The sequence below is a fragment of the Stegostoma tigrinum genome, chromosome 9 (genome assembly GCF_030684315.1).
Source record: "Stegostoma tigrinum isolate sSteTig4 chromosome 9, sSteTig4.hap1, whole genome shotgun sequence".
Lineage (NCBI taxonomy): Eukaryota > Metazoa > Chordata > Chondrichthyes > Orectolobiformes > Stegostomatidae > Stegostoma > Stegostoma tigrinum.
In genome coordinates this window covers 90,470,865-90,498,002 of record NC_081362.1, presented here as the reverse complement: position 1 = coordinate 90,498,002, position 27,138 = coordinate 90,470,865, and the positions used below count along the sequence as shown (strand labels likewise).

Here is a 27,138-nt window from a genome sequence, read left to right as displayed (position 1 = left end):
CATCTGGCGATATAAAAGAACAAGATAATGTGTCTGGTTTTCTTTAGAGAAATCCCTACCATGTCCAATCCATACGTGACTCCAGACCCACAGCAATGACTCATAACTGCCCTCTGAAATGGCCCATTCAGTTCACGACCAATTAGGAATGGTCAGGAAATGCAGCTCCAGCTATTGACACCCACATCCATGAATTAATTTTTATTTCAAAGAATCATGAAGCTGATGTATGCTTATAGTCCTGTGACAGTGTCCCTACCTCTGAGCCAGGAGACCTGTATTCAGGTCCCAACTCTGCCAGAGGTTTAGATTCATGCAGTGCAGAAAAGGCCCTTTGGCTCATCAACTCTGCACTGACATACCTACCACTAAAAGTGCGCAGATCCCAAATTTCCTGCATTTGCCCCACATTCTTGGAAGTTACAATATTGTAAGTGCTCATCCAAATATTTTTGGTAAGGTTGTAAGATCTCCAGCGTCCACCTCGCTTCCCAGGCAGTGTATTCCAGATCCCCACCATCTGCTGAGTGAAAAAGCTTTTTTTCCCCCCAAATCCCCCGACCCTTTCTCTAAAGCAATGACCTCTTGTGATTGGCCCCTCGACCAAAGAGAACAGCAAATCCCTATTCAGCGTGTCCATACGCCTCATAATCTCCAACACCTCAATCATGTCCTCCCTCAGTTTTAATGCTGTAATGTAATAACATCTCCGAAGGAAAGAAACAAAGGAACTGTGGATGCCGTAAATTAGGAACAAAAACAGAAGTTGCTGGAAAAGCTCAGCAGGCCTGGCAGCATCTATGAATGAAAAGAACAGAAGTAACATTTCGGGTCCGGTGACCCTTCCTCAGAACTGCTGGTGGCTGGGAAAACGTCAGTTTATATGCAGAAAATAGGGAGGTGTTTGAGGTAGGGAGTAAACAATAGGATAGAGCCCAAACAGGGAGAAGAGCAGTTGGACAGACAAAGGAGGTAATAATGATCAGGCTGGGAGGGGGAATATTTGTTGATTTCCCACCTCCCTATTTTCTGCATATAAACTGACGTTTTCCCAGCCACCATCAGTTCTGAGGAAGGATCACTGGACCCGAAACGTTAACTCTGTTTCTTCCTTCACAGAAATGCTGCCAGACCTGCTGAGCTTTTCCAGCAACTTCTGCTTTTCTTCGTAACATCTCTGAAAAAGTTGATGACAAAATATCTAACCATAAAGCTATCCAGTTAAAAACCCAAACCAGACTCAATTCATTGTGGTTCTTTTATAGTATTGTAGGCTTGGGGGGGGGGAATAAATATTAACCAAGATGCACTTAAGAATTCCCCACATTTACCCCCTGCTACCGGTCCTCTTCAAAATAGGGCCGTGGGATTTTTAGCTCGAAAGGTTATGGTTCAGTGCTTCATCTGAAAGGCAGCACCCCCAATAGAGTAGAGCTCCCGTGACATCTACACTGAAAGATGACAAACTCTGGTCTCTGATGCGGGACTAAGACTAACCAGATTCTGACCCAGAGCACTTACCCACCGAACCCTGGCTAAAACTGATCACCAGTTTTGACTTCTTTTGGTGAGTGGAAAGATTTGATGCAAAGAAATAAATTTTAAAAGCTGCTGAAGGAAACGACTAGAGCAGCGCTTTATGCCTGAAGACGAGGCGTGGCCTGGTAATTCACAAGTGATCAATGGCCCTGAGCAATGGCTGTCACAGAGCCAACTGTACAACTGAGGTCGATGGGCTCCATACCCATTCTTCTCTCAATCTCGACTTGAGCCAGGTTTATTTTTCAGTCATTCATGGGATGAGGGCATTGCTGACTGGGCCAGCATTTATTGCCCATCCCTAACTGCCCAAGGGTAGTGAAACTGAGATGTGACCTTATAGAGGTTTATAAAATCATGAGGGCCATTGATAGGGTGAATAGTAAAGATCTTTCCCCCAGGGTAGGGGAGTCCAAAGCTTGAGGGCATACGTTTGAGGTGAGAGGAGTAAGATACAAAAGGGACCTAAGGGGCAACATTTTCATGCAGAGGGTGGTACATATACAGAATGAGCTGCCAGAGAAAGTGGTGGAGGCTGGTGCAATTACAACATTTAAAAGGAATCTGGATGGTATATGAATAGGAAGGGTTTAGAGGGACATGGGCCAAATGCTGGAAAATGGGACCAGATTAATATACAATACCTGGTCAGCATGGATGAGTTGGATCAAAAGGTCTGCTTCCATGTGGCATATCTCTATGGCTCTGAGAGTCAACCACACTGCTGTGCGCCGAGAGTCACATGTAGGCCAGACAAGGTAAGGATGACAGTTTCCTTCATTAGTGAAGCAAATGGGATAGCTGGAACTGGATGAACACAGCAGGCCAAGCAGCTTCAAAGGAACAGGACGTTTCGGGTCTGGACCCTTCTTCTGAAGAAAGAAACGTCAGCTTTCCTGCTCGGCCTGTTGTGTTCATCCAGCTCCACACCTTGTTATCTCAGACTCCAGCATCTGCAGTTCCTACTATCTCTGAGTGAAGGAAGCGGGTTTTTCTGACAATCGACAACAGATTTATGGTCATCATGAGACTCTTAATTCCAGATTTTTTTTAATGAATTCAAATTCCACCATCTGCCATGGCAGGATTCAAAGCCAGGTCCCCAGAACATTACCTGGGGTCTCTAGATTAAGTGTTTAGTTGTAATACCACTCAGTGTTTCCAAACCTACAGTACCACTATCTCTTTAAGCCCCAATGTCAGCTTGAATAAAGCTGATTAAGGAACCTGGAATATTCGGCCTGAAAAAGGTGGTGGAAGCAGGTACAATATAACTTCCAAAAGGAAATTGGATGAATACTTGAAAAGTAACAATTTACAAAACCTTGGAAACAAGGAGGAGTTAGAATTATCAGGATAGATCTTGGTCAGGGATGACACAGGCACTGTGGGCTGAATGGCCTCCTTCAGCACAGCATTAATCTTGCCCTGCGGTCCTCTGTTACAGAGAGAACTGCGATCCAAGGAATACGAGTGCTTTCAACTGAAGATCCAGAGGTTGGAAAACCTTTGCAGAGCTCTGCAGGAGGAAAGGACTGAGCTCTACAAGAGGATTATGAATGTCCGCGTCAGGGAAGAACAACCAGAGTCCCAGGTGGATGAAACAAAGAGTGTTGAGAAACAGGAGCAGGAGGAGAAAGGTGCAGAGACAACCCTGAACTCCGCTCTGGGAGAAAGCCGACAGCAGCGTCTGGCCATAGCCTTCCAAGTGGTGCATCCTGCAGAGGATTCAATCCACACAGATGAATTCATGGGCAATGAAAATGCACTGGAGCCTGAGACAGAAACTCCGACATCAATCACAGAGGCTTTAAGGTCCGTATTACAAGGAAACCAGGCAGGGGTAAACAATGCTACAGAAACACCCACACCAGTTCCGGATCCTACTCCAGCTCCAGCTCTAGATTCTACTCCTGCTCCAGCTCTAGATTCTACTCCTGCTCCAGCTCCAGCTCTAGATTCTACTCCTGCTCCAGCTCCAGTTCTGGGGTCTGTATCAGTTTCTAGTTCAGTTCCAGTTCTTGAATCTGCTCCCGCTCCAGCTCCAAAGCAGAATTTGACTCCAGCTCCAATTCCAGTTCTTGATTCTGCTCCTGCTCCTGTGCCAGTTCCAGAAGCTGTTTGGGAAGCAGGAGGTTCCACAGAGGGACAGAGGCCTGTCCAGGAGGAGATTGTGAGGCAGATAGAAGAGACAGACATGGATGCTGTTGACTAATTGGAAGGCATAATCAGACGCTGTCTATCAATTATTAACACTTACTGTTAAAACATGGGTTTGCTTCCCAACATTCTGTGCGGTCAAATGTAAATATGTCTCGACTCTGTGGTTTTCTTTTCCTTTCTTCACACTGACTCATAAGAAAAACACTTATTTCCAGTGCATTTTGTGAACACATACAATTAGACCTAATCTATCTCAGTGATAAATGGTGGAAGATTTTTCACATCTCTCACGTATACAGTAAATGGAAAAGTCCTAGGGAAAATTGATGAACAGAGAGATCTGGGTGTTCAGGTCCATTGTTTCCTGAAGTTGACCACGAAGGTCAATAGGGTGGTCAAGAAGGCATATAGCATGTTTTCCTTCATTGGGCGAGGTATTGAGTACAAGAGTTGGCAGGTCATGTTGCAGTTGTATAGGACTTTGGTTCGGCCATATTTGGAGTACTACATACAGTTCTGGTTGCCACATTACCAAAAGGGTGTGGATGCTTTGGAGACGGTGCAGAGGAGGTTCACCAGGATGTTGCCTGGTATGGAGGGTGCTAGCTATGAAGAGAGGTTGAGTAGATTAGGATTATTTTCATTAGAAAGACGGAGATTGAGGGGGGACCTGATTGAGGTCTACAAAGTCGTGAGGGGTATAGTCAGGGTGGATAGCAAAAAGCTTTTTCCCCAGACTGGGGGACTCAGTTACTAGGGGTCATGAGCTCAAAGTGAGAGGAGGAAAGTTTAAGGGAGATATGCGTGGAAAGTTCTTTACACAGAGGGTGGTGGGTGCCTGGAACGCATTGCCAGCGGAGGTGGTAGACGCAGACATGTTAGCGTCTTTTAAGATATATTTGGACAGGTACATGGACGGGCAGGGAGCAAATGGACACAGACCGTTAGAAAATAGATGACAGGTTAGACAGAGGATCTCGATCGGCGCAGGCTTGGAGGGCCGAAGGGCCTGTTCCTGAGCTGTAGGTTTCTTTGTTTGTTTCATACATTCAGAACAGCATATTGCACTCTGACTCACTGCCACACACTTACAGCTCACTCAGAACACAGTGACACTCTCAGAGCCCTACTGTGACACATTCAAAACTCACTGATACACAAGAACTCAAATTTCACTGTGATTTCTTCGGATCTCACCAAGATTCCCCCAGATGAATTCAAAACACACCATGGGAGCCTTAACTAATTAAATCAATTTGAAATTAAACATTATGATTAACAACAGTGATGAAACCACTCGGTTTCAAAGACATTCCCTTCAGGAAGGTGAGCTGCTGCCCTTATCTGGTCTGTCCTATACGTGACTCCAGACCCACCCTCTGAAATGCCCAAGAGACCCATTCAAACTGCCTACACAGAACTGCACTGAATGTTCCTGCGCCGCATGGACTGCAGCGGTTCAAGAATACAAAACACCAACTTCTAGAGATGGACAGTTAACAAATGCTAGTCCAATCAGCAGTGCCCACATCCCAATTAAAAAGTTTTTTTTCCAAAAAAGGTTCAATCTCCCTTCCTGAAGTATTGTAATTAATTCTGTACCCAGTTGCTTGGCAGAGCAGAACTTTATTGCTGATTAAATGAGAGATCGACTGGCAATACCTTCTGTATTGAACTCATCAGCACAAACACAAGAATGTTTAACTCACCGCCTGACTCCCCACAGTCTGTCTACCATCCACTAGGCACACGTCAGGAGTGCAATGGAATACTCCCCATTCGTCTGGACGAGTGCAGATCTAACAATGTTCATGAAGCTTGACACCATCCAGAACAAAGCAGTCCACTTGATTAGCACCACATCCACAAGCTTCCACTCCCTCTGTCAGCAACACTCAGAAGCAGCAGTGTGTACCATCTACACGATCTACTACAGCTGCTCATTGAGTCTCCAAACATCACCCGTCAAACCTGCAAATGTACAAGGGCAGCAAATACATGGGAACACCACCAGCAGCAAGTTCCTCTCCAAGTCACTCACCATCCTGATCTGGAAATATCTCACCGCTCCTTCGGTGTCTCTGGGTCAAAATCCCGGAATTCCTTCCCTAATAGCACTGGAGGTGTCCCTACACCAAGTGGTCTACAACTGTTCAAAGGAGACAAGCACCTTCTCAAGGGCATTTAGGGATGGACAATGAATGCTTCCCTAGCCAGTGGCACCCACAGCCAGTGAATATATTTCGATAAATGCCAAATCTTCATCAGGTGCATTGCACACCCCACAAATATTTTGAGTGGAGAGCTTTTGGTTGCCCGAAATTCAATTTCCACAGTTTTCTCCCCAGTTCCAAGGCAGCATCTAACTGTTTTTGATTCTAGTTGATTCCCTTCATGCTTGCTGTCCCATTACCATAAAGACTATAGAGGAGCAGAATTAGGCCATTCAGCCCATCGAGTCTGCTCCACTATATGGTCATGGCTGATACGTTTCTCAACACCATTGAACAAAAGAAGAACAAAGTACAGTACAAAAGAACAGTACAGCACAGGACCAGTCCCTTCAGTCGACTAAGCCTTTGCCAACATATGATGTTAATCTAAACTAAACATCTTTTGCATCTATTTCCTGCCTATTCATGTATCTGTTAAGGGGCCTCTCAAACATTGAAGCGGATACAATAGCAACAACCTCCACTGGCAGCACATTCCAGGCACTTACCGTCCTCTGTGTAAAACACTTGTTTCTCATACCCCCTTACCTTCAATCTTTCCCAAGTAGCTGACATTCGCAACCGCAGGAGAAAAAGACCTCTGGCTATCCATTCAATCCATGTGTGTCATCATTTTGTAAACTTCTATCAGGTCACCCCTCAGCCTTCAGCACTCGAATGAAAATGAACGAAGTTTGTCCAATTTCTTCTCACAGCTAATGCCCTCCAAACCAGGCAACATCCTGGTAAACCTTTTCTATACCCTCTCCAAAGCCTCCATATCCTTCTGGTAGTATGCTGACCAGAACTGCACACTATACTCAAAATGTAGTCTAACTAAAGTTCTAGACTTTAGCTGCATCATGACTTGCCAATTTTTACATTCCGTGCCACAACCGATGAAGGTAAGCATGTCGTGTGTCTTCTTGACCACCTTATCCACTTGTGTTGTCACTTTCAGGGAACTGTGGACCTGTACACCTAGATCCCCCTGCATGCTGATGTTACTAAGGGTTCTGCCATTTACTGTATGCTTCCCTCCTACATTAGACCTTCCAAACTGCATCATCTTACATTTGTCTAGATTAAACTCCATCTGCCATTTCCCCACCCAATTCTCCAGCCTATCCATTTCCTGCCGCCTCCTCTGGCAATCCTCCTCACCATATCTAGCTCCCCCAATCTTTGTGTCATCCACAAATTTACCAATCCGACCACCTGCCTTCTTATCCAAATCATTTATGTATGTTACAAAGAACAGGGGGATCAGCACTGATCCCTGCAGAACACCACTGGTCATAGATCTCCAGGCGAACAAACACCTTTCCACTGCTACCCTCTGCCTTCTATAACTAAGCCAATTTTCATCCATCTTACCAGCTCATTGCAGATCCCATGTGACTTCACCTCTTATATCAGCCTGCCGTGAGGGAGTTTGTCAATGATTTTGCTAAGGTTCATGTAAACAATAAGCACCACACTACCCTCAATCATCTTTGCCTCTTCCTCAACAAAACTCAGTCAGATTTGTAAGACACGACCTCCCTACACAAAGCCATGCTAGCTGTCACTAATAAACCCATGTTTTTCCCATTCCTAAAAATCTTCACCAATAACTTCTCTATCATTGACGCAAGATTCAACGGCCTGTAATTTCCCAGATTACTCCTGTTGCTCTTCTTCGACATAGGAACAATGTTAGCTTTCTCCAAGTCTTCTGGGACCTCTTCTGTGACTAAACAGAATGCAAGATTTTGTAAAAGATCCCAGTAATTTCCTCTCTTGGTATTCTGGAATAGATCACATGAAGTACTTTAATGCTTTTCCAAACCTCTTTCCTTTTTATATCAACGTGCCCTAGAAAGTTAACACACATCTCTCTAGACTCACCACCCATCACGTCCTTCTCCTTCATGAATACTGATGTAAAGTCCTAAATAAGTTCCTCACCCATTTCCTCCAGCTCTTTGTATAAATTCCCTCCTTTAGCTCTGAGTGGACCTATCCTTTCCCCAGCTACCCTCTTGCTGTTTATATATGTATAAAACACCTTAATTCTGTTTATCAAAGACATTTTATGACCCCTGTTAGCCCTCCTAATGCCTCAACTACTTTCCTGCTTAGTTTAGCTCTTGACCATTAATAAAAAGCAGGTATAGGAACTGCATTCTGACTGAGGACTCATTACACTTCCATTATATCTGCCACGGTGTTCGAAAAGCACTGCATGAAAATGCACTCAGCTCTCCATTGCATTCCTGACACTGTAAACACAGTCAAAATATTCTCCCTGGTGTCTATGCATTGGAGACACCATAGGTAAGTCAAAAGATTCCCTCTGGTGCCAGTAGATACAGTCAAAAAGATTCACAAAACATTCCCCCTGGTGTCTGTGCTAGTGACACTTTAAAAATTCCACCTATCTTCTCCTTTATCCAATTTCTATCCGCCTCCCCCTCTCTACCTATTTATTTCAGAATCCCCCTTCCCCTCCCCCATGTCTGAAGAAGGGTCTAGGCCCAAAACGTCAGCTTTCCTGCTCCTCTGATGCTGCTTGGCCTGCTGTGTTCATCCAGCTCCACACCTTGTTGTCTTAAAAATACCTGTGACTTGTTTCTAGATAATAAAATGTGAGGCTGGATGAACACAGCAGGCCAAGCAGCATCTCAGGAGCACAAAAGCTGACGTTTCGGGCCTAGACCCTTCATCAGAGATGAAGGGTCTAGGCCCGAAACGTCAGCTTTTGTGCTCCTGAGATGCTGCTTGGCCTGCTGTGTTCATCCAGCCTCACATTTTATTATCTTGGAATTCTCCAGCATCTGCAGTTCCCATTATCTCTGTGACTTGTTTCTGACAGGCACCTCTGTTATAACCATGGTTGCTTTGTTAGTTTGAGCTATTGGTGACCTGGCAGAGCTCGGCTGGGATGTACAGGATATGAACAAGTGTGAAATTCAGCCAGACTGGAACAAGCTAAGGAACATTAGAAGTCCCATGTAAATGCTAATAGCTGTCGTGCACAAGACTAAAAACTGGCTGACCTGGCCATTACCTCACCGATTGCAGGAGCTAGCTGTGCTCAAACTGGCCTCTAGATTTCCTGCCTCGAGCATGCTTCACAACATTGGCTCTGAAGCATGTCAGGTGTCAAATAAGGTGCTACATGAATGCAAGGTTCTGTATTCAAGGCAGGGAACTGTGAGGATGATGACAATTCCTTCTGTGATAACTTGGGGGATCGTTTACAACAAGCGTATCATTTCCTCTGATCACCTCATACTGCTCGGCACACATTAGAGAGTAACAAAACAACCTGAAAAATAAACCTTTGGTTGCCTGTTTTTTTTAAATATCATGAGACATCAGGATCATATAACCCAGTCCTGGGTATCTGTCACTGTGTTCTGAGGGGAGATTTCAGTTCCTGTTTTAAACATCCTGCACGTTCTTCAGAACCTCCCAATCCCATAAACCCACCATGTCAATCACAAAAATGCACTGGTCTCCAGCTTCTTTCGTTCAAGTCTACGTACAAATACACTAATTCTGGTACAGCATTGTAGTAGGCCCCTCGAGCTTGCTCTGCTGTTCAATAATGTCGTGGCTGATCTAATTCACTCCACATTGCCTTCATAAACTTTACTTATCAAGGTTCTACCCCAAGCTGCCTTACAAATATTCAAGGGCTTTGCTTCATTGTCTTTTCAGGAAGAGAGAGTTCCAAAGACTCTCAAGCCCTCAGAGGAAAAACTGCCAACCCCTAATTCTGAAACAGTGACCTCTGGCTCTATATTCTCCCACAACAGACAATATTCTCTCCACATCCACTCTTTCTTCATCAAATCCTTACCTATAGAAAGGGCCAATCAGCCCATTGAGTCAGTGCTAGCCCTCTGAAGAGCCACTCAGACCCACCTACCCTATCCCTGTAACTCTGCATGGCTAACCCACCTAACCTGCCCATCATGGGAGAATTTAGCATGGCCAATCCACAAACCCTGCACATCTTTGGACTGTGGGAGGAAACCAGAGCACCCGGAGGAAACCCACACAGACACGGCGGGGGGGGGGGGAGAGAAAGGGAATGTGCGAACTCCACCTGAGGGTGGAATTGAACCTACGCTCCTGGCACTGTGAGGCAGCAGTGCTAACCACTGAGCCAAAATGTCAAGACACTTCATGACCTTACCAGATTCCAAATAAGTTTAGTTTACTTGAAAAAAGGACACATCACAAGAGTTCACCTTCCTTATGTACCAACAAGCAATCAGATTCAGAAACATGGGAAAATATTCTAAGTTTGCCATAACAGATGCAAATTACAATTTTTTGAACTTGCAAACAATAAGTGTTTTTGCAACTGGCTCACAATAAGACAGAGCAGACAATCCTGTTCAGGTAGTGAATGTAGTTTGAAGCTAAAATGTCTGTTCAGTGCGAGAGATAATTTTAATTCAGTGGGCAAAGATTACCTCTCTTTGACCCTGTTTGCAAGAAAATGAGAGTAATCTTCATGTAGCACCTATAGCTATGTCAGGATATTTCAAATGCTTTCCAGCCAATTAAATTCTGAGGTACAGTTGTTAGCAAACACACCACCTGAAAGAGTGCCCCATGGGCCGTGCCGCACTCCTTCAATTAGGAGCAGTAGGCCATTCAGCCCATCGAGCCAACTTCTCCATTCAATAAGATCACAGTAGATCCGATTACAGCCATTACACTACTTTCCCATTTCTTCCCTTTCACCCTAAACACACACTCCCCACCCCTTACGAACTGACGAAGTTCATAAACTATAGTAGCAGCATTAGGCCATTCGGCCCAGCGGGTCTACTACAGCTCAACCATGGCTGATACATTTCTCAGCCTCATTCTCCTTGTAACCTTTGATCCCTTTATTCATCAAAAACCTGTCTCTGTCTTAACAATACACTCAATGACTTGGCCTTCACAGCCCCCTGAGGTAATGAGTTCCACAGAATCACCATCCTCTGGCTGAAGAAGTTCCTCCTCATCTCAGTTCTGAAGGGTCACCCCTTCACTCTGAGGCTGCACCCTCAGGTCCTGGTCTCTCCTAACAGTGGAAACACCATCTCCACGTCCATTCTAAATTAATAATCAATTATTATAATAAAGCATAATCAATACATCTATGTCTAACAGATAAAATCCATATGGTTTACTAAGGCACTTACCTAGTCTGGCTGACATGTGACTCCAGACACACAGCAATGGAGTTGACTATTAGCTGTCCTCTGGGCAATTAGGAATGGACAATAAATGGTGGCCTAGTCAGTGACAGAGGCACCAAGAATGAATTTTAAAAAACTTTAAAGCTTAGGACAATCATCTAACACGTGTCCATAATTTCAACAAAAGCATTAATGAACTAAACTAGCGGCCGTCACAATGAGAACAGTGAGTTTTACTTGTGTATTAATTTTCAACATCCTTATCCAAGCCATTCCAGTACACTTACAACACTAGAATCTACCCAACAATTGTCCAGCTATGACCTGCACAGAAAAAGCAGGACAAATCCAACCCAGCCAATTACCGCCCTTATCGGCCTGCTCTTGATTATCACTAAAGTGATAGAAGGGGTCATCAACAGATCAGCATTATCAACACAGCACCTGCTCAACCAGCAACGCTCTCCTCAGTGGCACCCAGTTTGGGTTCTGCCAGGGTCGCCCAATCCTGACCTCAATACAGCCTTGGTTCCCTCAGATGTGGAACTCCAGAGGGCAGGCGAATGACTACCTTCAAGATCAATACCACATTTAACCCAGTGTGGAAAAGGGACCCTAGCGGTGGAAATCAGGGATCATGCTTGGTACAGAGGAAGATGGTTGTGATTGTTGGAGGTCAATGATGTCAGCTCCAAGACATCTCTGAAGCAGCGTTCCCTCGAATTTTCTTTTAAAAAAAAGTGTTTCCAGGGTGCAGTTACAGCAGCAACTTCCAATCATGGCATTGCCATCATCGTGTGTGCAACATGAGAACTGCTACATGCAGTTTAACAGTAATATTCCTCTGCAGGAAGTAGATAGTATCCTCAACCCAACCATCTTCAGCGGCTTCATCTATGACCTTCCCTCCATCATAAGAAGTGGGGATGTTCGCCAATGATTATACAATGTTCAGCACCATTCATGACTCCTCAGATACTGAAGCAGTCAGTGTTCAAATGCAACAAGGTCTAGACCATGTCCAGGTTTGGACTGACAAGTGGCAAGTAGCATTCGCTCCACACAATTGCCAGGCAAGAGAACCCAATCATCTCTCTTTGGCCTTTAACTGCGTTCCCATGGCTGAATCCCCCAAATCCTGGGTGTTCCCGTTGACTAGAAACTGAACTGGACTAGATACAATGGCTATAAGGAGCAGGTCAGAGGCTGGGAATTCTGTGCTGACTAACTCACCACCTGACTCTGCAGAGGTTGTCCATTATGTATAAGTCACAAATCAGGAGTCTGTCAAAATTCTCTTCATTTGCCTGGATGGGTGCAACCTCCAACATCCCAGACAAAGGTCACATAAGCGTCGCCCCAAACACCACATTCAACAGTCTTCTTTCACCAGAAATGGACAATAGCAGCAGTGTGTACCATCCACAAAATGCACTGTAGGCACTCACCAGGGTTCCTTAGCACCTCCCCAAACCCATGAACACTTCCATCCAGAACGACAAGGGCAGCAGATATATGGGAACACCACCTCCTTGCAAGTTCCGCTCCAAGCCACTCACCATCCTGACTTGGAAATATATCGCCGATCCTTCACTGTCGCTGGGTCAAAAACCTGCAATACCTTCTCCAAGAGCATTTGGGGTCAACCCACAGCAAGTGGACTGCAGTGGTTCAAGAAGGCAGCTCACCCCCACATCCTCAAGGGGCAACTAGGGACAGGCAGTAAATGCTGACCCAGCCAGTGACGCCACATCCTATGAAAAAATGAATTATTATGTGGGGATAGTAGGAACTGCAGATGCTGGAGAATCTGAGAGAAAGTGTCAACCTGGATGAACCTAGCAAGCCAAGCAGCATCACAGGAGCAGGAAGGCTGATGTTTCGGGCCTAAACCCTTCTTCAGAAATTTGTTTCACCTTGTAATGTGAAATATTACGCGGTTGGGTTACATTTGTTCTTTGCCGAAATAAGTTTTGACAAAAGTACACACAGACCTTCGTTAAAACGGTTTTCTTCATTATAATTTATTGAAGGTAAAAACGTTCTCTTAACCAATGGCTTGCGCAACCCAAACAATAAACTTTTCACACCATTTGATCAGTACCCACATCCCTCAGATATCACCGTTTACTGTTCACAAGTGCAGTTATAAAGCAGTTCCACTGAGGCATGAAGCACACACTAGGCGCATCTCCACCAGCCATGGGCATTCAACTTCAAACTGTTAGAAACGTGTGTCCGTATCCTCTCTCACACGCACGCACTCGCACACCTATTCACACAAAGACACTGCCAGACCCACAAACCTTCCCTGGTGCAAAAATAACACTATCTTTTCAAATAAAGAATTTGGACTTTCTGCAATCTGGCCTAGATTAAGGAACACAAGACCGCTGTTAAAGGGAAAATGGCACACCAATGATTTTTTTTGGGGGGGTGGGGAGGGGTTGGACACAGGCAGTGAAGCAACTGGTGCAGCAACATTCCCATCCCAGGGAATAGGGCTATCTGTCTGCAGAATGGATAGCTCAGCTGGTTAGAGTATGGTGCTAAATAATGCCAGGGTCATAGGTTCAATCCCCATCCTGACCAGGTGTGTCAGGTTGTAGCCACAAGTTGCATGCTTGGTGTTGTGCCTGGATGCTTTCATGGCAGTGTCTGCTTTGAGGTGGCATGGTGGCTCAGTGGCTAGCACTGCTGCCTCACAGCACCAGGGACCTGGGTTTGATTCCTCCTTCTGGTGACTGTGTGTGGGTTTCCTCCCACAGTCCAAGGATGTGCAGGCTAGGGTGGATCGACCATGCTAAATTACCCTGTAACGTATAGGGGGATGCTCCGAGGGTTGGTGTGGACTTGTTGGGCCGAAGGGCCTGTTTCTACATTGTAGGGATTCTATGAAAACCAACTGTCCAGATGATGTGAACATCCTGCATCCCAGCAATTCAGGGTGGGAGTAAACCCCTTAATTAAGATGCAAGACATACACATTGGCGTTAACCCCAACGTGGCCATGCAAAGCAGCAGTCATCGTCCAGCTGACCTCTGGTATTGGAACACATTCAGGGCGCAGACCGACAACAGTCTCGAATCATGCAGGGTGCCCTGGCTTCCCCTTCATTCTGGTCCCACTCGACTCAACACAGTTCACACAGAGCACCCTTTACAAACTGAAGTGGTGCAACGAGGACAAACAACCAGAGGATGACGCAGGAAGCTTGCACAATTCCTCTCAGATCTACCACAGGGTTTCAGAGCGTCAAAGTAACCGCATACAACCCATTAGCTCCCCTTGTCGTAGAATCCTGACAGTATGAAGCAGGCCATTTGGCCATCTTTGCCACGCTGACCCTCCAAACAGTATGCCACCCAGACCTGCATCCACCTTCCCTATCACCGTAACCTCACATTTACCATGGCTAACCCACCTAACTTGCACAACACTACGGGCAATTTAGCATGGAAGCAATCCATCTGTCCTGCATACCTTTGGACTATGGGAGGAAACCCACGCAGATATGGGGAGAATGTGCAAACTCCACACAGATGGCCACCCAAGATGGAATCGAACGCAGGTCCCTGGTGCTGTGAGACATCTGTGCTAACCAGTGAATCACAGTGCTGCCCCCAGCTCAGACATGACTATATCTCCTACACAGACCTCTGACTCACAGCAAGTCCGTCCTACAAGGAGCATAAGTTCCAACATTCCAAAAAGGACAAATGGCCTATTCCTGCACCTATTTTCTATGTTTCTGTATCTCATCATGATACTTCACCAAGTCTCCTGAGTTACAAAGTCCGCTCTAGTTTCGAATCCTTCTGTTCAGAGAAATGGTTTGTCCCTGGCTACTCCAGTCAATATCTAACGCAGCTGTCAACGCCTCTATCAGCTAAATTTCTCCTTTCACATTTGCAACTCTAAAAGAGAACAAACCCTAACTTTTCCGAAGTAGAAGAACTTCTTCTCACAGAGAGTAGAGAATCTGTGGAATTCTCTACCCCAGAGGGCTGGCGGGACTAGGTCATCAATTATACTCAAGGTTGTGATAGCGGTTTAATTAGTAAGGGAATGAAGTATCATGGGGAAAAGGCAGGGAAATGAAGCCGAGGATTAATAGATCATCTGTGATCTCACTGAACAGCAGAGCAAGCTCAATGGGCTGAAGGGCCAACCACACACACACACACACACACACACACAGTTGCACCAGAAGTGATTCGGAAGAAACTAGCAGTTTTAAACAGGGCAGTAGTTTGATCTCAAGGTCCACAACACATCACGAGTAACTAGATTTGCATCCTAATGTAAGATTAAAAGTTAAATGCTCACAAAGGTTTTGGAAACTTGCTTGAAGAGAGCGACTATTTTGGTGATCAGTGGAGTTAGTGCTGTGGCACAGCCCGGACTGAGAAGCAGGGCATTGGGCAAATAAAACAGGACCTCAATGGGATTTAATACACCGGATCAACCAAGCACATGGGGTAGGTAGTAGCATAATGGTAATGTTACTGGACTTGTAACCTAGAGGCCTTAGGCAACATTCTGGATTCAAGGGTTCAAATCCCACCATAGCAGCAGGTGTGAGTTAAAGTCTATTAATAAAGGCGAGAATTAAAAAAGTAATGTCAGCAACAGTGACTGCAAAACTATCTTGGAGCCTTGTAAAAGTTCATCTGCTTCATTACCTCCAGCTGCAGAAAACAGATACATTTTGTCGGAACTTTTAATCTTGCACTCGTCAGGACACTTTATAAGAATACCCAATTTAAGGGGTGTACGAACATTTATACAGTGGGAGGTAAATGCAATGTGCTTGCTTTCCCCCGAATTGGTATTCTTGCAAATTGTCCTGATGAGCTCAAGGTAAAAAAGTTTGACAAAATGCAATGTTTATTTCAGCAATATTCATGTTACCTGTTAACTAATGACCTTTAAGGAGGGAAATGAGTCACCTTTACAGCCACCTTGCACGTGACGCTGGAGTTATGTGGGTTTACCCTTAACTTCCCTCTGAAATGACCAAGCAAGCTGCTCTGTCCGAGGGCAATTAGGAACGTGTATCAAATGCTGAGCTGGCCAGAAATGCCATCATCGGAAATTAAAAGATAAACACTTGGTTTAAGAATAATACTGCAAGTGACCATTTAGGCACATTACTTACAGTAAAGCAATAAGAGATAAGCATAATCCATACTGCAACATTAGAATAATGTTCCAGTTACCAAGTCCTTGCTCCTCGCTGTCAACTCTGACCCAGTGTATGAACGTTGTGGGTTCAACCCCCAGTCTGCACCCTAACTCTACTCAACTTAAACTTGAAACCTTGGTGACATTCTTAAGGGACTGCTGCCCTGTCGGGCATAACATTTTTTCGTTAAAACCGAGGTGCATTCCAGATCCTTACTTTGAAAAACAGTGAGGGAATTTCCACTGATATCCTGGGCAATATTTACCCCTCTCAATGCTGCTTGTGGGAACTCGCTGCGGGCAATCTGGTAGTTAGGTTGAGTAGTGCTCTATGATGGCCGAGGGTCCTGAGAGGTGCTGTGTGACTGCAAGTCTTTCCTTTCTCCCCTTCAGCAAGTGGGTCCAACAAGCGGAGGAGGCAGATGTACTAGTTCGACCCCCAGTCTGTGCCAAGTGAGTTCACCTCAAAGCGGTGCGTTAAGGAGGTGGCTGAGGGCCTGTCATCTCCCATACTCCAGCCTGCAGAAAAGGTCATGGGTTGGGTTGGGGTGGTGGTGGGGGGGGGGGGGGGGGGGTGTGTGTGTGTGTGTGATGGTTGGGTAAAAGTGGACCCCTCTTATCCTTTCCACCTAGAGCACTTAACCAACTCAGGCAGCTCCTCGCTCACCTAACCCAACGCAGTGTGAGCCTCAGGAAGGTTCTGAGAAAGGGTCGCCGGCCCCGAAATTCTGATTTCTCTCCCTCAGCACAGGTGCCGCTGGAACCCGCTGAGTTTTTCCCAGCGCATTCGGTTCCTGAACACAGTGTGAAGCATTCCACACCTCGACATCGACAAAGAAACGATCCGGTGAACCGAAAGGGGAAAGGCCGCGAGCCTGGCGCGCGGATACATTCAACCGTCACGCCCCAGGGAATTTCTTTGGGGCGCCTAAAGGTGGGAACGGGACGTGCACTTAACCGCTCTGCAGGGGTCACACCCAAACCAGTGGTCATATCCGAATCTTTCCCCCTTCACACAGGGGAGTTGCTGTCTACTGTAACCCTCCCTCTGCTCCCTCTTCCCTCCCAAACCGCAGCCCCCACTCCTCACCGCCCAATTGCTGGCTAACACGGGATAAAAACTTACAGACAAACAACCCAAACAAATGACTACACCCTACATACCAATTGCTCTAGAAAGTAAAAACAAGAAAGCATTTGTCAATAAGCTTCCAACACTTTGAACGAAGAAAAGGGTTTTACAAAGTGGTAGTCCAGATTGCCACAGTGCGGGCATTGCTGGACGTTGCTGTACTCTGAGAAATACTGCATTCCCACTCGCACATCGATAACTGGCTTCCCACAGTGTTTGCAGTTGAGTCTGGCCTGCAACAGAGCAACAACATCTGTTTAAGAGAAGGTCAGAATACAGTAGTCAATTTATTCTCAGTGTATATATATCACACACACACACACACACACACACACACACACACACACGTATCCAATAGCACAGCACTCCCTTGGTGTCATACTGGTGTGTTAACCTCAAATCCAACTGCAGGATGTGAACCCACGACCAAGCAACTTGAGTTGCAACATAAGGACAGTGGACGGACTTAATGATTGACAGTGACGAGAATGAGCTGAAAGATACATTCAAGACACCTGAACTTTACAAGATGCTGGAAGTAAGTGTAGCGAGCCTAGCAGTGATTTTAAGGGGATATTGGATAAATTCTTCAGGGATATTGACTTGTACAGGCTACAGGATTAGAGCTTGGGAATGGGACTGACTGCATTTCTCTACATATGACAGCATAGACTGAATGGGCCAAACAGCCTCCTTCTGGGCTTAAATGGCTGTATATTCAATGCTTTAGAACGTAAGATGTAGGAGTAGAATTAAGTCATCCAGTCCTTGAGTCTGCTCTGCCATTGGATCATGGCTGATATGTTTCTCAACCCTATTCTGCTGCCTTCACCCTTTAACCCTTGATCCCCTTACCCATTAAGAACCTATCTATCCCTGTCTTAAACACACTCAATGACTTGGCCTCCACAGCCCCCTGTGATGATGAGTTCCACAGATTCACCAGCCTCTGGCTGAAGAAATTCCTCCTCCTCTCAGTTCTAAAGGGTCACCCCTTCACTCTGAGGCTGTATCCTCAGGTCTTAGTCTCTCCTACTACTAGTGGGAACATCTTCTCCACATCCACTCTCTTCCAGGCCTCTCTGTATTCTCTAAGTTTCAATCACATCCGCCCCTCATTCTTCTAAATCCCATTGAGTATAGAGCCAGATTCCTCAATTACACCTAGTAATGACAAGCACTTCATCACCAGCATCATTCTTGTGAACCTCTTCCAACACCCGTAAATCCTTCCTGAGCTAAGGGGCCCAAAACTCTTCACAATTTTCTGAACGTGGGCTGACCAGATCATTAATGTATAACGTGAATAGTCACGGTCCCAACAGAGACCCCCTGCAGAACTCCACTAGACACTGGCTGCCATCCTGAAAAAGGTCCCTTTGTCTCCACTCTCCACCTTCTGCCAAGTGAGCCAATCCTCTACCTATGCCAGTACCTTGCCCCAAACACCATGGGCTCTTATCTTATTTAGCAGCACCCTGTGCGGCACCTTGTCGAAGGCCTTCTTGGAAATTTGAATCGATCACGTCCACTGGCTGTCCTTTGTCTAACTTGTTCATTACCTGCTCAAAAGAATTCTGAGCAGATTAGTTAGGCATGCCCCCCACTTGACGAAGCCGTGCTGACTCCACCTTATTTTACCACGCACTCCCGAGTACCCTGCAATGGCAGCTTCATGGCACTAACACAGGGCGGCTCTTTGTGGGCTCGCTGCAGCAGATCTTATTCTCACATTTCTTACAATCTCATCTGTATTAATGGTTTCTAAAATCTTACCAACAATTGAGGCTAACCAGAGTATAATTTCCAGTCTTCTGCCTCCCAAGGATCGCACATTAGCCATTTTCTAATCTTCTGGTACCTTTCCACTGATTCCTGAAAGATCACTACTAATGCCTCTACAATCACCTAAGCTATCCCCTTCAGAACTCTGGGTTGTGGTCCATCTGGTCCAGGTGATTTATAAAGTATAATGTACGAGCTTTCTGCTTTCTCAGCATCTTCTCCTCAGTGATGGCCACTACTCTCACCTCTGCTCCCTGACTCTCAAAGTTGTGGTATGCTGCTGATGTCTTCCATTGTGAGAACTGATGCAAAGTACCTATTCAGTTCTCAACCATTTCTTTGTTCCCCATTACTATACCTCTAGCCTCATTTACCAGTGGTCCAACACCCATTCTTGCTTCTCTCTCTGACCTTTGAATGTAAGATCTTCTCTTACATTCGCACTCTCATATTTCATCTTTGCCCCCGACTGCTTTTTTACTTATCGTCTGCTGGTTTTAAAAGGCTTCCCAACCTGGTTTCCCACTGTTCTTCAGCACTGTGTAAGCTTTAACTTTTGCTTTTACGTTGTCCCCGACTTCCCTTGTCAGCTATGGTTGCCTCATCCTCCCCTTTATGTTTCTTCTTCCTTGGGATGAACGTCTGCTAATTTCTCCCAGAAACTCCTGCCATTGCTGCTCCACCATCTTCCCAGTCACTGCCGCCCAAGAGTTCCTCCATCTTGAACTCCCCGGTCAAGTCTGCCTCATGACACATCACCAAATCCAGAAATTGTCTATTCCTTAGTGGGATCTACCACATGCTACTCCAAAAAGACATCCTGTGGACACTCTACAAATTCCTTTTCTTGAGATCCTCTATCAACCCGATTTTTTCATTCCACCTGCATCTGAAACCCTCCATGATTACTGTAACCGTGTCTTTTCTATCTCCTGACTGATTTACTTCCTGACTACTGCTAGGAGCGCTGTACATGACTCCCATCAGGGTCTTTTTCCCCCTTTTGTAGACCGTCAACTCCGCCCATATTGATTCTATGCCTACCAATTCTTTATCACTTCTCAGCCTGCCCTTTCGATAGGGGATGTATCCAAGGATACTTAATTCTCAGCCCTGATCCCCTTGCAGCCATGTCTCTGGGATACCCACAACAGCGTAACCCACCAATTTCAATCTGTGCTACAAGCTCACTCACCTTGTTCCATACTGCCTGCATTTTCGTACAACAGCCTCGGTCCTGGTATGACCGTACTTTGTCATTGTTATCCCCTTATCTGCTGTGCCTGAAGTTAAATTCTTGACACTTGTTATACTTTCTGCCCTATTCCTGGTTCTGGAATCTCTAATAATCTCTGCTTAGCCCTTCCCCACTTGCCATGCAATTGAACCCCACCCCCCCCCCCCCATTACCTTTTTCTTGAAAGCCCTATCCATAGCCCTCGTTATGTGATTCACCAGGACTCTGGATCCCAGCATGATTCAGGTGGAACAGTTCCCTCCTTCCCCAGGACTGGTGCCAATATCCCATGAATTCAAACCCCATTTCCTCCACACCGTCTTCAATCTTGTCGACCCTGAGCCAATTAGCTCATAGGGCTCACAGATTACCGCCTGTTCGGTTCTGCTTTCTAATTTAGCCCAAAGCTGCTCATATTCCATCAGAAGAACTTCTTTCCTCTTTTCTACCTTTATTGTTGGTTCCTGTGGGGGCCACGGCAAATGGATCTTCGCCCTACCGCTCCAAATTCCTCTGCAGCCCAGATGAGATATCCTGAACCTAGACAACACAGCCTTTGGGGCTCTCAATCCTAGCTACAGTGAACAGTGTCCTTACCCCCTGACTATACTACCCACAATTACAACCACATTCTTCTTTCGTTACACCCTCCTCAACATCTTGATTGGCTCCCTGTGCCACGGTGTTACAGTCAGTTTGCTCATCCTCCTTACGACCTAACTCTCACCCAAACAGGGAACAAGAATCCCAGTGCCAAGCTGGAAAACCGGGTACTGATCCCGATCACGACCAATCCCGTTAGACAGTACATGTGGAAGGGGTGGGGCTGGATTGTAACATGATTGGCAGCAGCCAACCAACCTGCCAACACCACTTGCCTTGGCAATGAATGATGCGATGCTGCCCAGATCCAGCAAGGAACTGCACCTTGAAAACAAGGCATCACCTTCCTAAGGCCAGGAAGAGATTATGGGCGGCATGGTGGTTCAGCGGTTGGCGCTGCTTCACAGCGTCAGGGACCTTGGCTCGATTCCAGCCTCGGGCGACTGTCTGTGTGGAGTTTGCACATTCTCTCCGCATCTGTGTGTTTCTTGACAAAGTTGTGCAGGTTAGATGGATTGGCCACGCGAGATGCAGGGTTACAGGGGTGGGATACATCTGGGCAGGACGCCCTTCAGAGGGGCAGGACGGACTCAATAGGCCAGGTATTCCGCTCTGCACGGATTCTATGAACTATGCAGGTGCCAAAAAGCTGTAACTCTAGGCAGATCACCAAGCAGCACTGACTTAGAAAGGAGCAGACGAGAGACAGACATGCAACCCACCTGACAGCATGGAGACGCAGCCAAGATGTCGTAAGTGTACATGGTGCCCAGCTGATGCCAACTCCCATCCCATCGCGACTTGCATTTGATGCAAATTATCTTATGTACCCCTTCGAGGCAGTCCACGCAAATGGCATAGAGATGCATGAGCCTTCCTGCAATCAGACCAGGGGCAAAGTTCGAATCAGGTCCTATTTTTAGTGACACAAGTTACAACGCAGACATTGTTATTTGTTATAGCTCTGACTGATCTGAATCATTCACAGGATGTGGGCATTGCTAGCTAGGCCAGGTAATTAATATTCATTCCCTAATTACCCAGAGAATAGTAACATTGCTATGGGTCTGGAGTTACATATAGGTCAGGCCAGATAAGGTTGGCAGATTTCCTTGCCTAAAGGCCATTGGTGAAACAGGTGCACAAACAGAGATTGCTGGAAAAGCTCAGCAGGTCTGGCAGCACCTGTGGAGGGAAATTACATCTAACGTTTCGGGTCGAGTGACCCTTCCTCAGAACTGCTCAGGACCAGGTAGAATCTTAAAGATAATTGGCCGAGCTTATATAGCCACCACCAGGCTGGATTTCCATTCCAAAAATATTTCCACTGAGTTCAAATTTCTCCGCTTGCCGTGGTGGGATTCAAACTTCCAGCTGGGTTTCTGGATTACTCATCTAGGCTTCTAGTAACAGTGACTACAGTTTAAAAGTCACTTTGGAAGATTTTGAGGTTTCAAAAGGTGCTATAAAAATGCAAGTCCTTCTTTCTCAATCAGCATTTCAGTCTGCCACACAAAGCTGTGTGCAGACTGGCATCTGATCTGTACAACTCACCCCCACTCCCCCCCCCGCCCCCCACCCCACCAACCCACACTCGATACATCAGCTCCCAATGATTATAAACATTAAATATGAACAGGAAGTTGACCAAAACTCTGAAAGCCAAAGCTGAACTGACTGAAATCAGCACTTTCCTCAGGGTGCAGAGGGCTGAGAGTGGGAAGGAGCTGTAACAGCGTCAGTGCTTTGTCTAATTATGTTCCCCAGGCTCGGGAAGTGGGAATTTCCTGGTCTGAGGTCATTTCAGGCAGTAAGGAAGTGACAGCAGCACTGCGCTGTTTCAAACTGATGGTGGGGCGGGGTGTCCAGGCACAGAGGGAAAACCTGTTCCTGCTTGTGAAAGGATTGAGACCAAGAGGGAGTAGATTTGAAGTAACCGGCAAACAGGAGGAAAAGCAACACAGAGAAACAGTGAGCAGTCAGGGTCAAGAATGTAGAGTTTGAGCATGTGCTGGGATCCAAGTCAGTCAAGGTTTTCAATGCCAAGTTAGCCCATTATCTGGAACGGAAGAATACGCAGCATCACAGTGAGAAGGCTGGAGACAGGCACACAGTGATTAGCCCACACACAGACAGAGGGTACAGACGGAGGATGCAAATGTTATTTTTTAAAAAGTGCACCCATTTAAACTATTAAAATTATATCGGTTATCCTTTCAAATATTAACAGATGTTTGCTAAAAGTAAAGCACCAATTAATTTCTTCCAGTGCTATAGTTGAAAGTAAACTTGCCAAAAATGAGAAGAAAACACAGTTAAATCTGTAAGTGCAACAAGCTTTGTATTTACCAGCACCTTATGAATTGACAAAAATTACATACTTCAAATACTGCAATGTTTACCACACTATCGCAATCTCAGAGTAGTCAGTTGAGGATGCAAGTGAGAAGGCGCTCTGCTGTTAAGTTCTTTTTAAGGCAAAGTTGCATTATTATTTGAGTGACTTATACTGTAAATAGAGTATATCAGTGATGTGTATACCTACTGCATTACATTTCTATTACTTAGCGTGTGTTTTTACATTGATTATGTGGGCCTCTTGATTATCCAGAATATCTGATCAATTGGCATATTCTTGGTCCAATGGTGCCAATTAATAAAAAATTTCCTGGACAACCATAGCAACACTTTACACATCATTCTCAAGCGATTTTCCAAGAAGTAATTTACTTGCTGCATTTTTCTAATCTGTTTTAAACGTTGACAGCAATACACCATTGGCAAGACCTACACTTTACCATTTCCCATTTGATATCTCTAGAGAGGACATGATGGGCTGATTGGCCTCCTTCTGTGCAGTAATAATTCTGTGATACCGGTTTGGAGAATCAGGGATCTTTCCTCTGATCTTGCATGCATCAGGACAATACACAAGAATGTCAAATTATGTCTGAAAACCAATTGGGTGGCAAGTGGGCTATGATTAGTAGAAGCTTTGTCACGGAGAATCTCCCAGTTACCGATAACTGTCAGGCCTTGCTTAAATTTTAAGCCAGTTGGGGTGACTCAGATGTCTCTAGGACATACCTCAACTGTTGAACCTGTGACTGACGTCCATGTTGTGAGTTGAAACAGGGACCGTGCATGTACGTGATCTTTCTACTGTAAAGAACAGCACCCTGAGTAGATTCTGGTTGGGAGAACTGCACCATACTGCAAGACCAACTAACACTCCTAGATTGGTTGCCAGCATTATCCATCACATACTCGGGATTATCTAGCAAATGCTGTCTACTTGCAGAATTCAATTTAATGTTGGACACTGTGCTGCCAGTTTTGCTAATAAAGCCTGGTTGGGTAGCAACAAGCAAGGTACATAGTGTATCCATCCAGCTCATGCTAGCAAAACCCGCAACATGATACCCAAAATCAGATAATGGTTCCACAATTGGGATTATCCAGCAAGTGCTTTCCAAAGTTTGAATAATTATGTTGACAACGGATTTAGGATGGTCAGTCAGGCTCACATTGTGGCGCACATATGTACTACAGACTACATACATTAATACACAGGGCCAAGCTCTTTAGCAACAGATAGAACATGTGTATGCTCTATACCTGTCACAACTCAACAATATAGGTAGCAGCCACTCTCTGGTTCCTTTCTTGGAGCTACGCTGATCAGAGTCAACCCGCCTAATTTAAAATTTAAACACAGCCTAGCAGTTAACTGTCATTCATAGTTAACTGGTGCATTGTTCATGGCCTGTACCAAGCAGCACTCTCAACCCATACAGTACAAATGCTGGTGTTCCCCTTAAACTGGCATTCTTGCCACTGGCCCTCATGAATGCAGGATGGAAATGTTCAACACCACATGTTTCTTTTTAAAGAAACTTCTCTCAGGAAACCTCCCCCACCAAGTTCTCATCCTCCCCAAACCCCTCCCAACTTTACCTCTGCTCCCTCCCCATATCCTGTGTCTCCATCTCTACAGCCACACATCCTGCTACAAGCACAATACAACCGTAACAAACTGCGTACGTCCTTGGAATCAGCAGCAGAGGTGCTAGATATTGCCACTGCTTGGGAATTATACCCAGCAGAAGCAGGGGAATTATCAGGGCCTCAGTTTCCTTGTGTCTGCAGACCATTCCTCAATAACAGCGTACTGATGGCAAGAAAATAGTGGGGTAAAAACAGGCATGGGTTTCCTACATTACAGTCAGTGATGGTCGAGCACTTTGAGGTGCACAACGCTCCCACTCCACAACCTCCCACCCCCCCCAACCAATAAATTAAATCCTCTCTCTAGCTCTGGCGAGGCAAAACAGCAAAATCTCTTCACTGTCCACTGGGACAAAAGTGAGAGTACAGCGGAAGAGAGAGAAAGTAGACAAGAGACAGAAAGGTATAGGGAAGGGTGGATGGATGGAAGCAAGTTTAAAAAAAAACAAAAGAAACATCATATATCGCATGTAGAACCCTTGAACTAGCCCAATTTTAGACACTTCAGCTCCTCTGAATCACAAATGCTGGTGTGGCGAGACTGGTAGCACAGTGGTCCTGCCTCAGAAACACTGGCACAGTTAAAGGGCTGTTTAACACAAAGCAGGAACAGAGAGGCGCTTGCAAAGCCGTCAACACTCTGCAGTCCAACCTAGATGACGTACACGCTACTTCCTACACGAGTCCCTCAGCGGAAGGGAGGGTCAGAGCAAAATGCAAATCTGCCCAGCAAATTAAACCGAGAAAGGGAAAGATTCACAGCTTGGGGCTGTGGATCGCTGAGTCGGCCCGTTGTCACTCAGAAATCCGTTGGCAGGGGCCCCACTCAGCTTAGCAGCTAGCCCCAGCCCCTCCCGCTCCACACTGACAGAATGACTGCAAACCAGGCATCACAATAAGCCAACTGGGAAACAATACCAGCATGTAACAAACTTGGCTCTTGCTTGTGTGCAGTAATGGCAGGGATTGTAAGGGCTGTCAGGAGCTGTTGGGTATCTCTACTGTAAGAAGGGATAAACTAGGAATTACCTCAGGGCTAAATATTGGCTAGCGTCATAAAATGCTTCACTTTTGCATTCAAATAACCTGGTTGCTTTTAATGCCAGTGAACATGGCAAGCTTTAATCTGCTTTCTTAAGAGGTGCCCATCTGATTTGCCCCTGCGGCTTTCCAGGACACAGGCTGTTAAAAGTCAACCGCATTAATGTGGAGATGGACTCACATACAGGTAGAACTTCGTACTGAAAGGAAAGAAAGGGTGAAGCTGTTGTAAAGGTTAGAATGGAGGCAATTAGCTGTTAGTACTTAGTTTAGTTAGTAAGGGGGTGCAGCCTTCTGTATTTTAACAACAGCTAACTGATGGAAGCTTGTCAAATATTCCTCGCAATGGCACACCTGACACAGAGTCATAAAGCTGTACAGCACGGAAACAGAGCCTTCAGTTCATCTCACCCGTGCCGAGCAGATATTCTATGTTCAACTAGTCTCATTTGCCAGCAGTTGGCCCATTTCTCTCTAAACCCTTCCTATTCATGTGCCCATCCAGATGCATTTTAAATGTTGTCATTGTACCAGCCTCCACCACTTCCTCTGGCAGCTCATTCCATACACGCACCGCCCTCTGCGTGAAAAAGTTACCCTGTAGATCCCATTTATATCTTTCTCCTCTCATCCGAAACCTACGCCCTCTAGTTTTGAACCCGCCCCGACCCTGGGGAAAAGACCTTGATGATTCACCCTATCCATGCCCCTCATGATTTTATAAACCTCAATATGGTCACCCCTTAGCCTCTGATGCTCCAGGGGAAAATAGCCCCAGCCTATTCAGCTTCTCCCTATGGCTCAAACCCTCCAACCCTGGCACCATCCTTGTAATTCATTCAAGTCTACGTCACACCTCCTTCACACGTGATCTCAGACATCCTCATAGTAAAAGGTGTTCAAGTCTAGCAGCAAAGATGTCTTGCTCCAATGAACCGTAGTGAGACCGCACCCGGAGACATGCATACAGTCTGGTCCCCTTGACTGAGGAAGGACAGGTTTCACACTTGTTGCCCAGATGATGGGACTGTCCTACA

The 27,138-nt window shown here is 45.7% G+C and overlaps 2 protein-coding genes across 3 annotated transcripts in view; one reads left to right on the top strand and one right to left on the bottom strand.

Moving 5' to 3' along the window:
- Window positions 1–3,933, top strand: part of txlnba (taxilin beta a) — a 40,699-nt gene extending 36,766 nt beyond the window's left edge. The window contains exon 10 of the mRNA XM_048535914.2: window positions 2,987–3,933. Within this exon, the coding sequence (XP_048391871.2) occupies window positions 2,987–3,754 (768 nt within the window). The 3' untranslated portion in view covers window positions 3,755–3,933. The remainder of the gene's footprint in view (window positions 1–2,986) is intronic.
- The window catches only part of heca (hdc homolog, cell cycle regulator), a 54,101-nt gene that overhangs the window by 3,673 nt on the left and 23,290 nt on the right, over window positions 1–27,138 (bottom strand). Inside the window, exons 3-4 of one of the 2 annotated variants that reach the window (XM_048535917.2) lie at window positions 21,775–21,929; window positions 17,487–17,660 (exon numbers count right to left, since the gene is read on the bottom strand). In XM_048535917.2, coding sequence (XP_048391874.1) covers window positions 17,496–17,660; window positions 21,775–21,929 — 320 coding nt within the window. In that variant the 3' untranslated portion in view covers window positions 17,487–17,495. Of the gene's footprint in view, window positions 1–17,486; window positions 17,661–21,774; window positions 21,930–27,138 lie in introns of those variants that run through there. The other variant, XM_048535918.2, reaches the window with a different exon arrangement.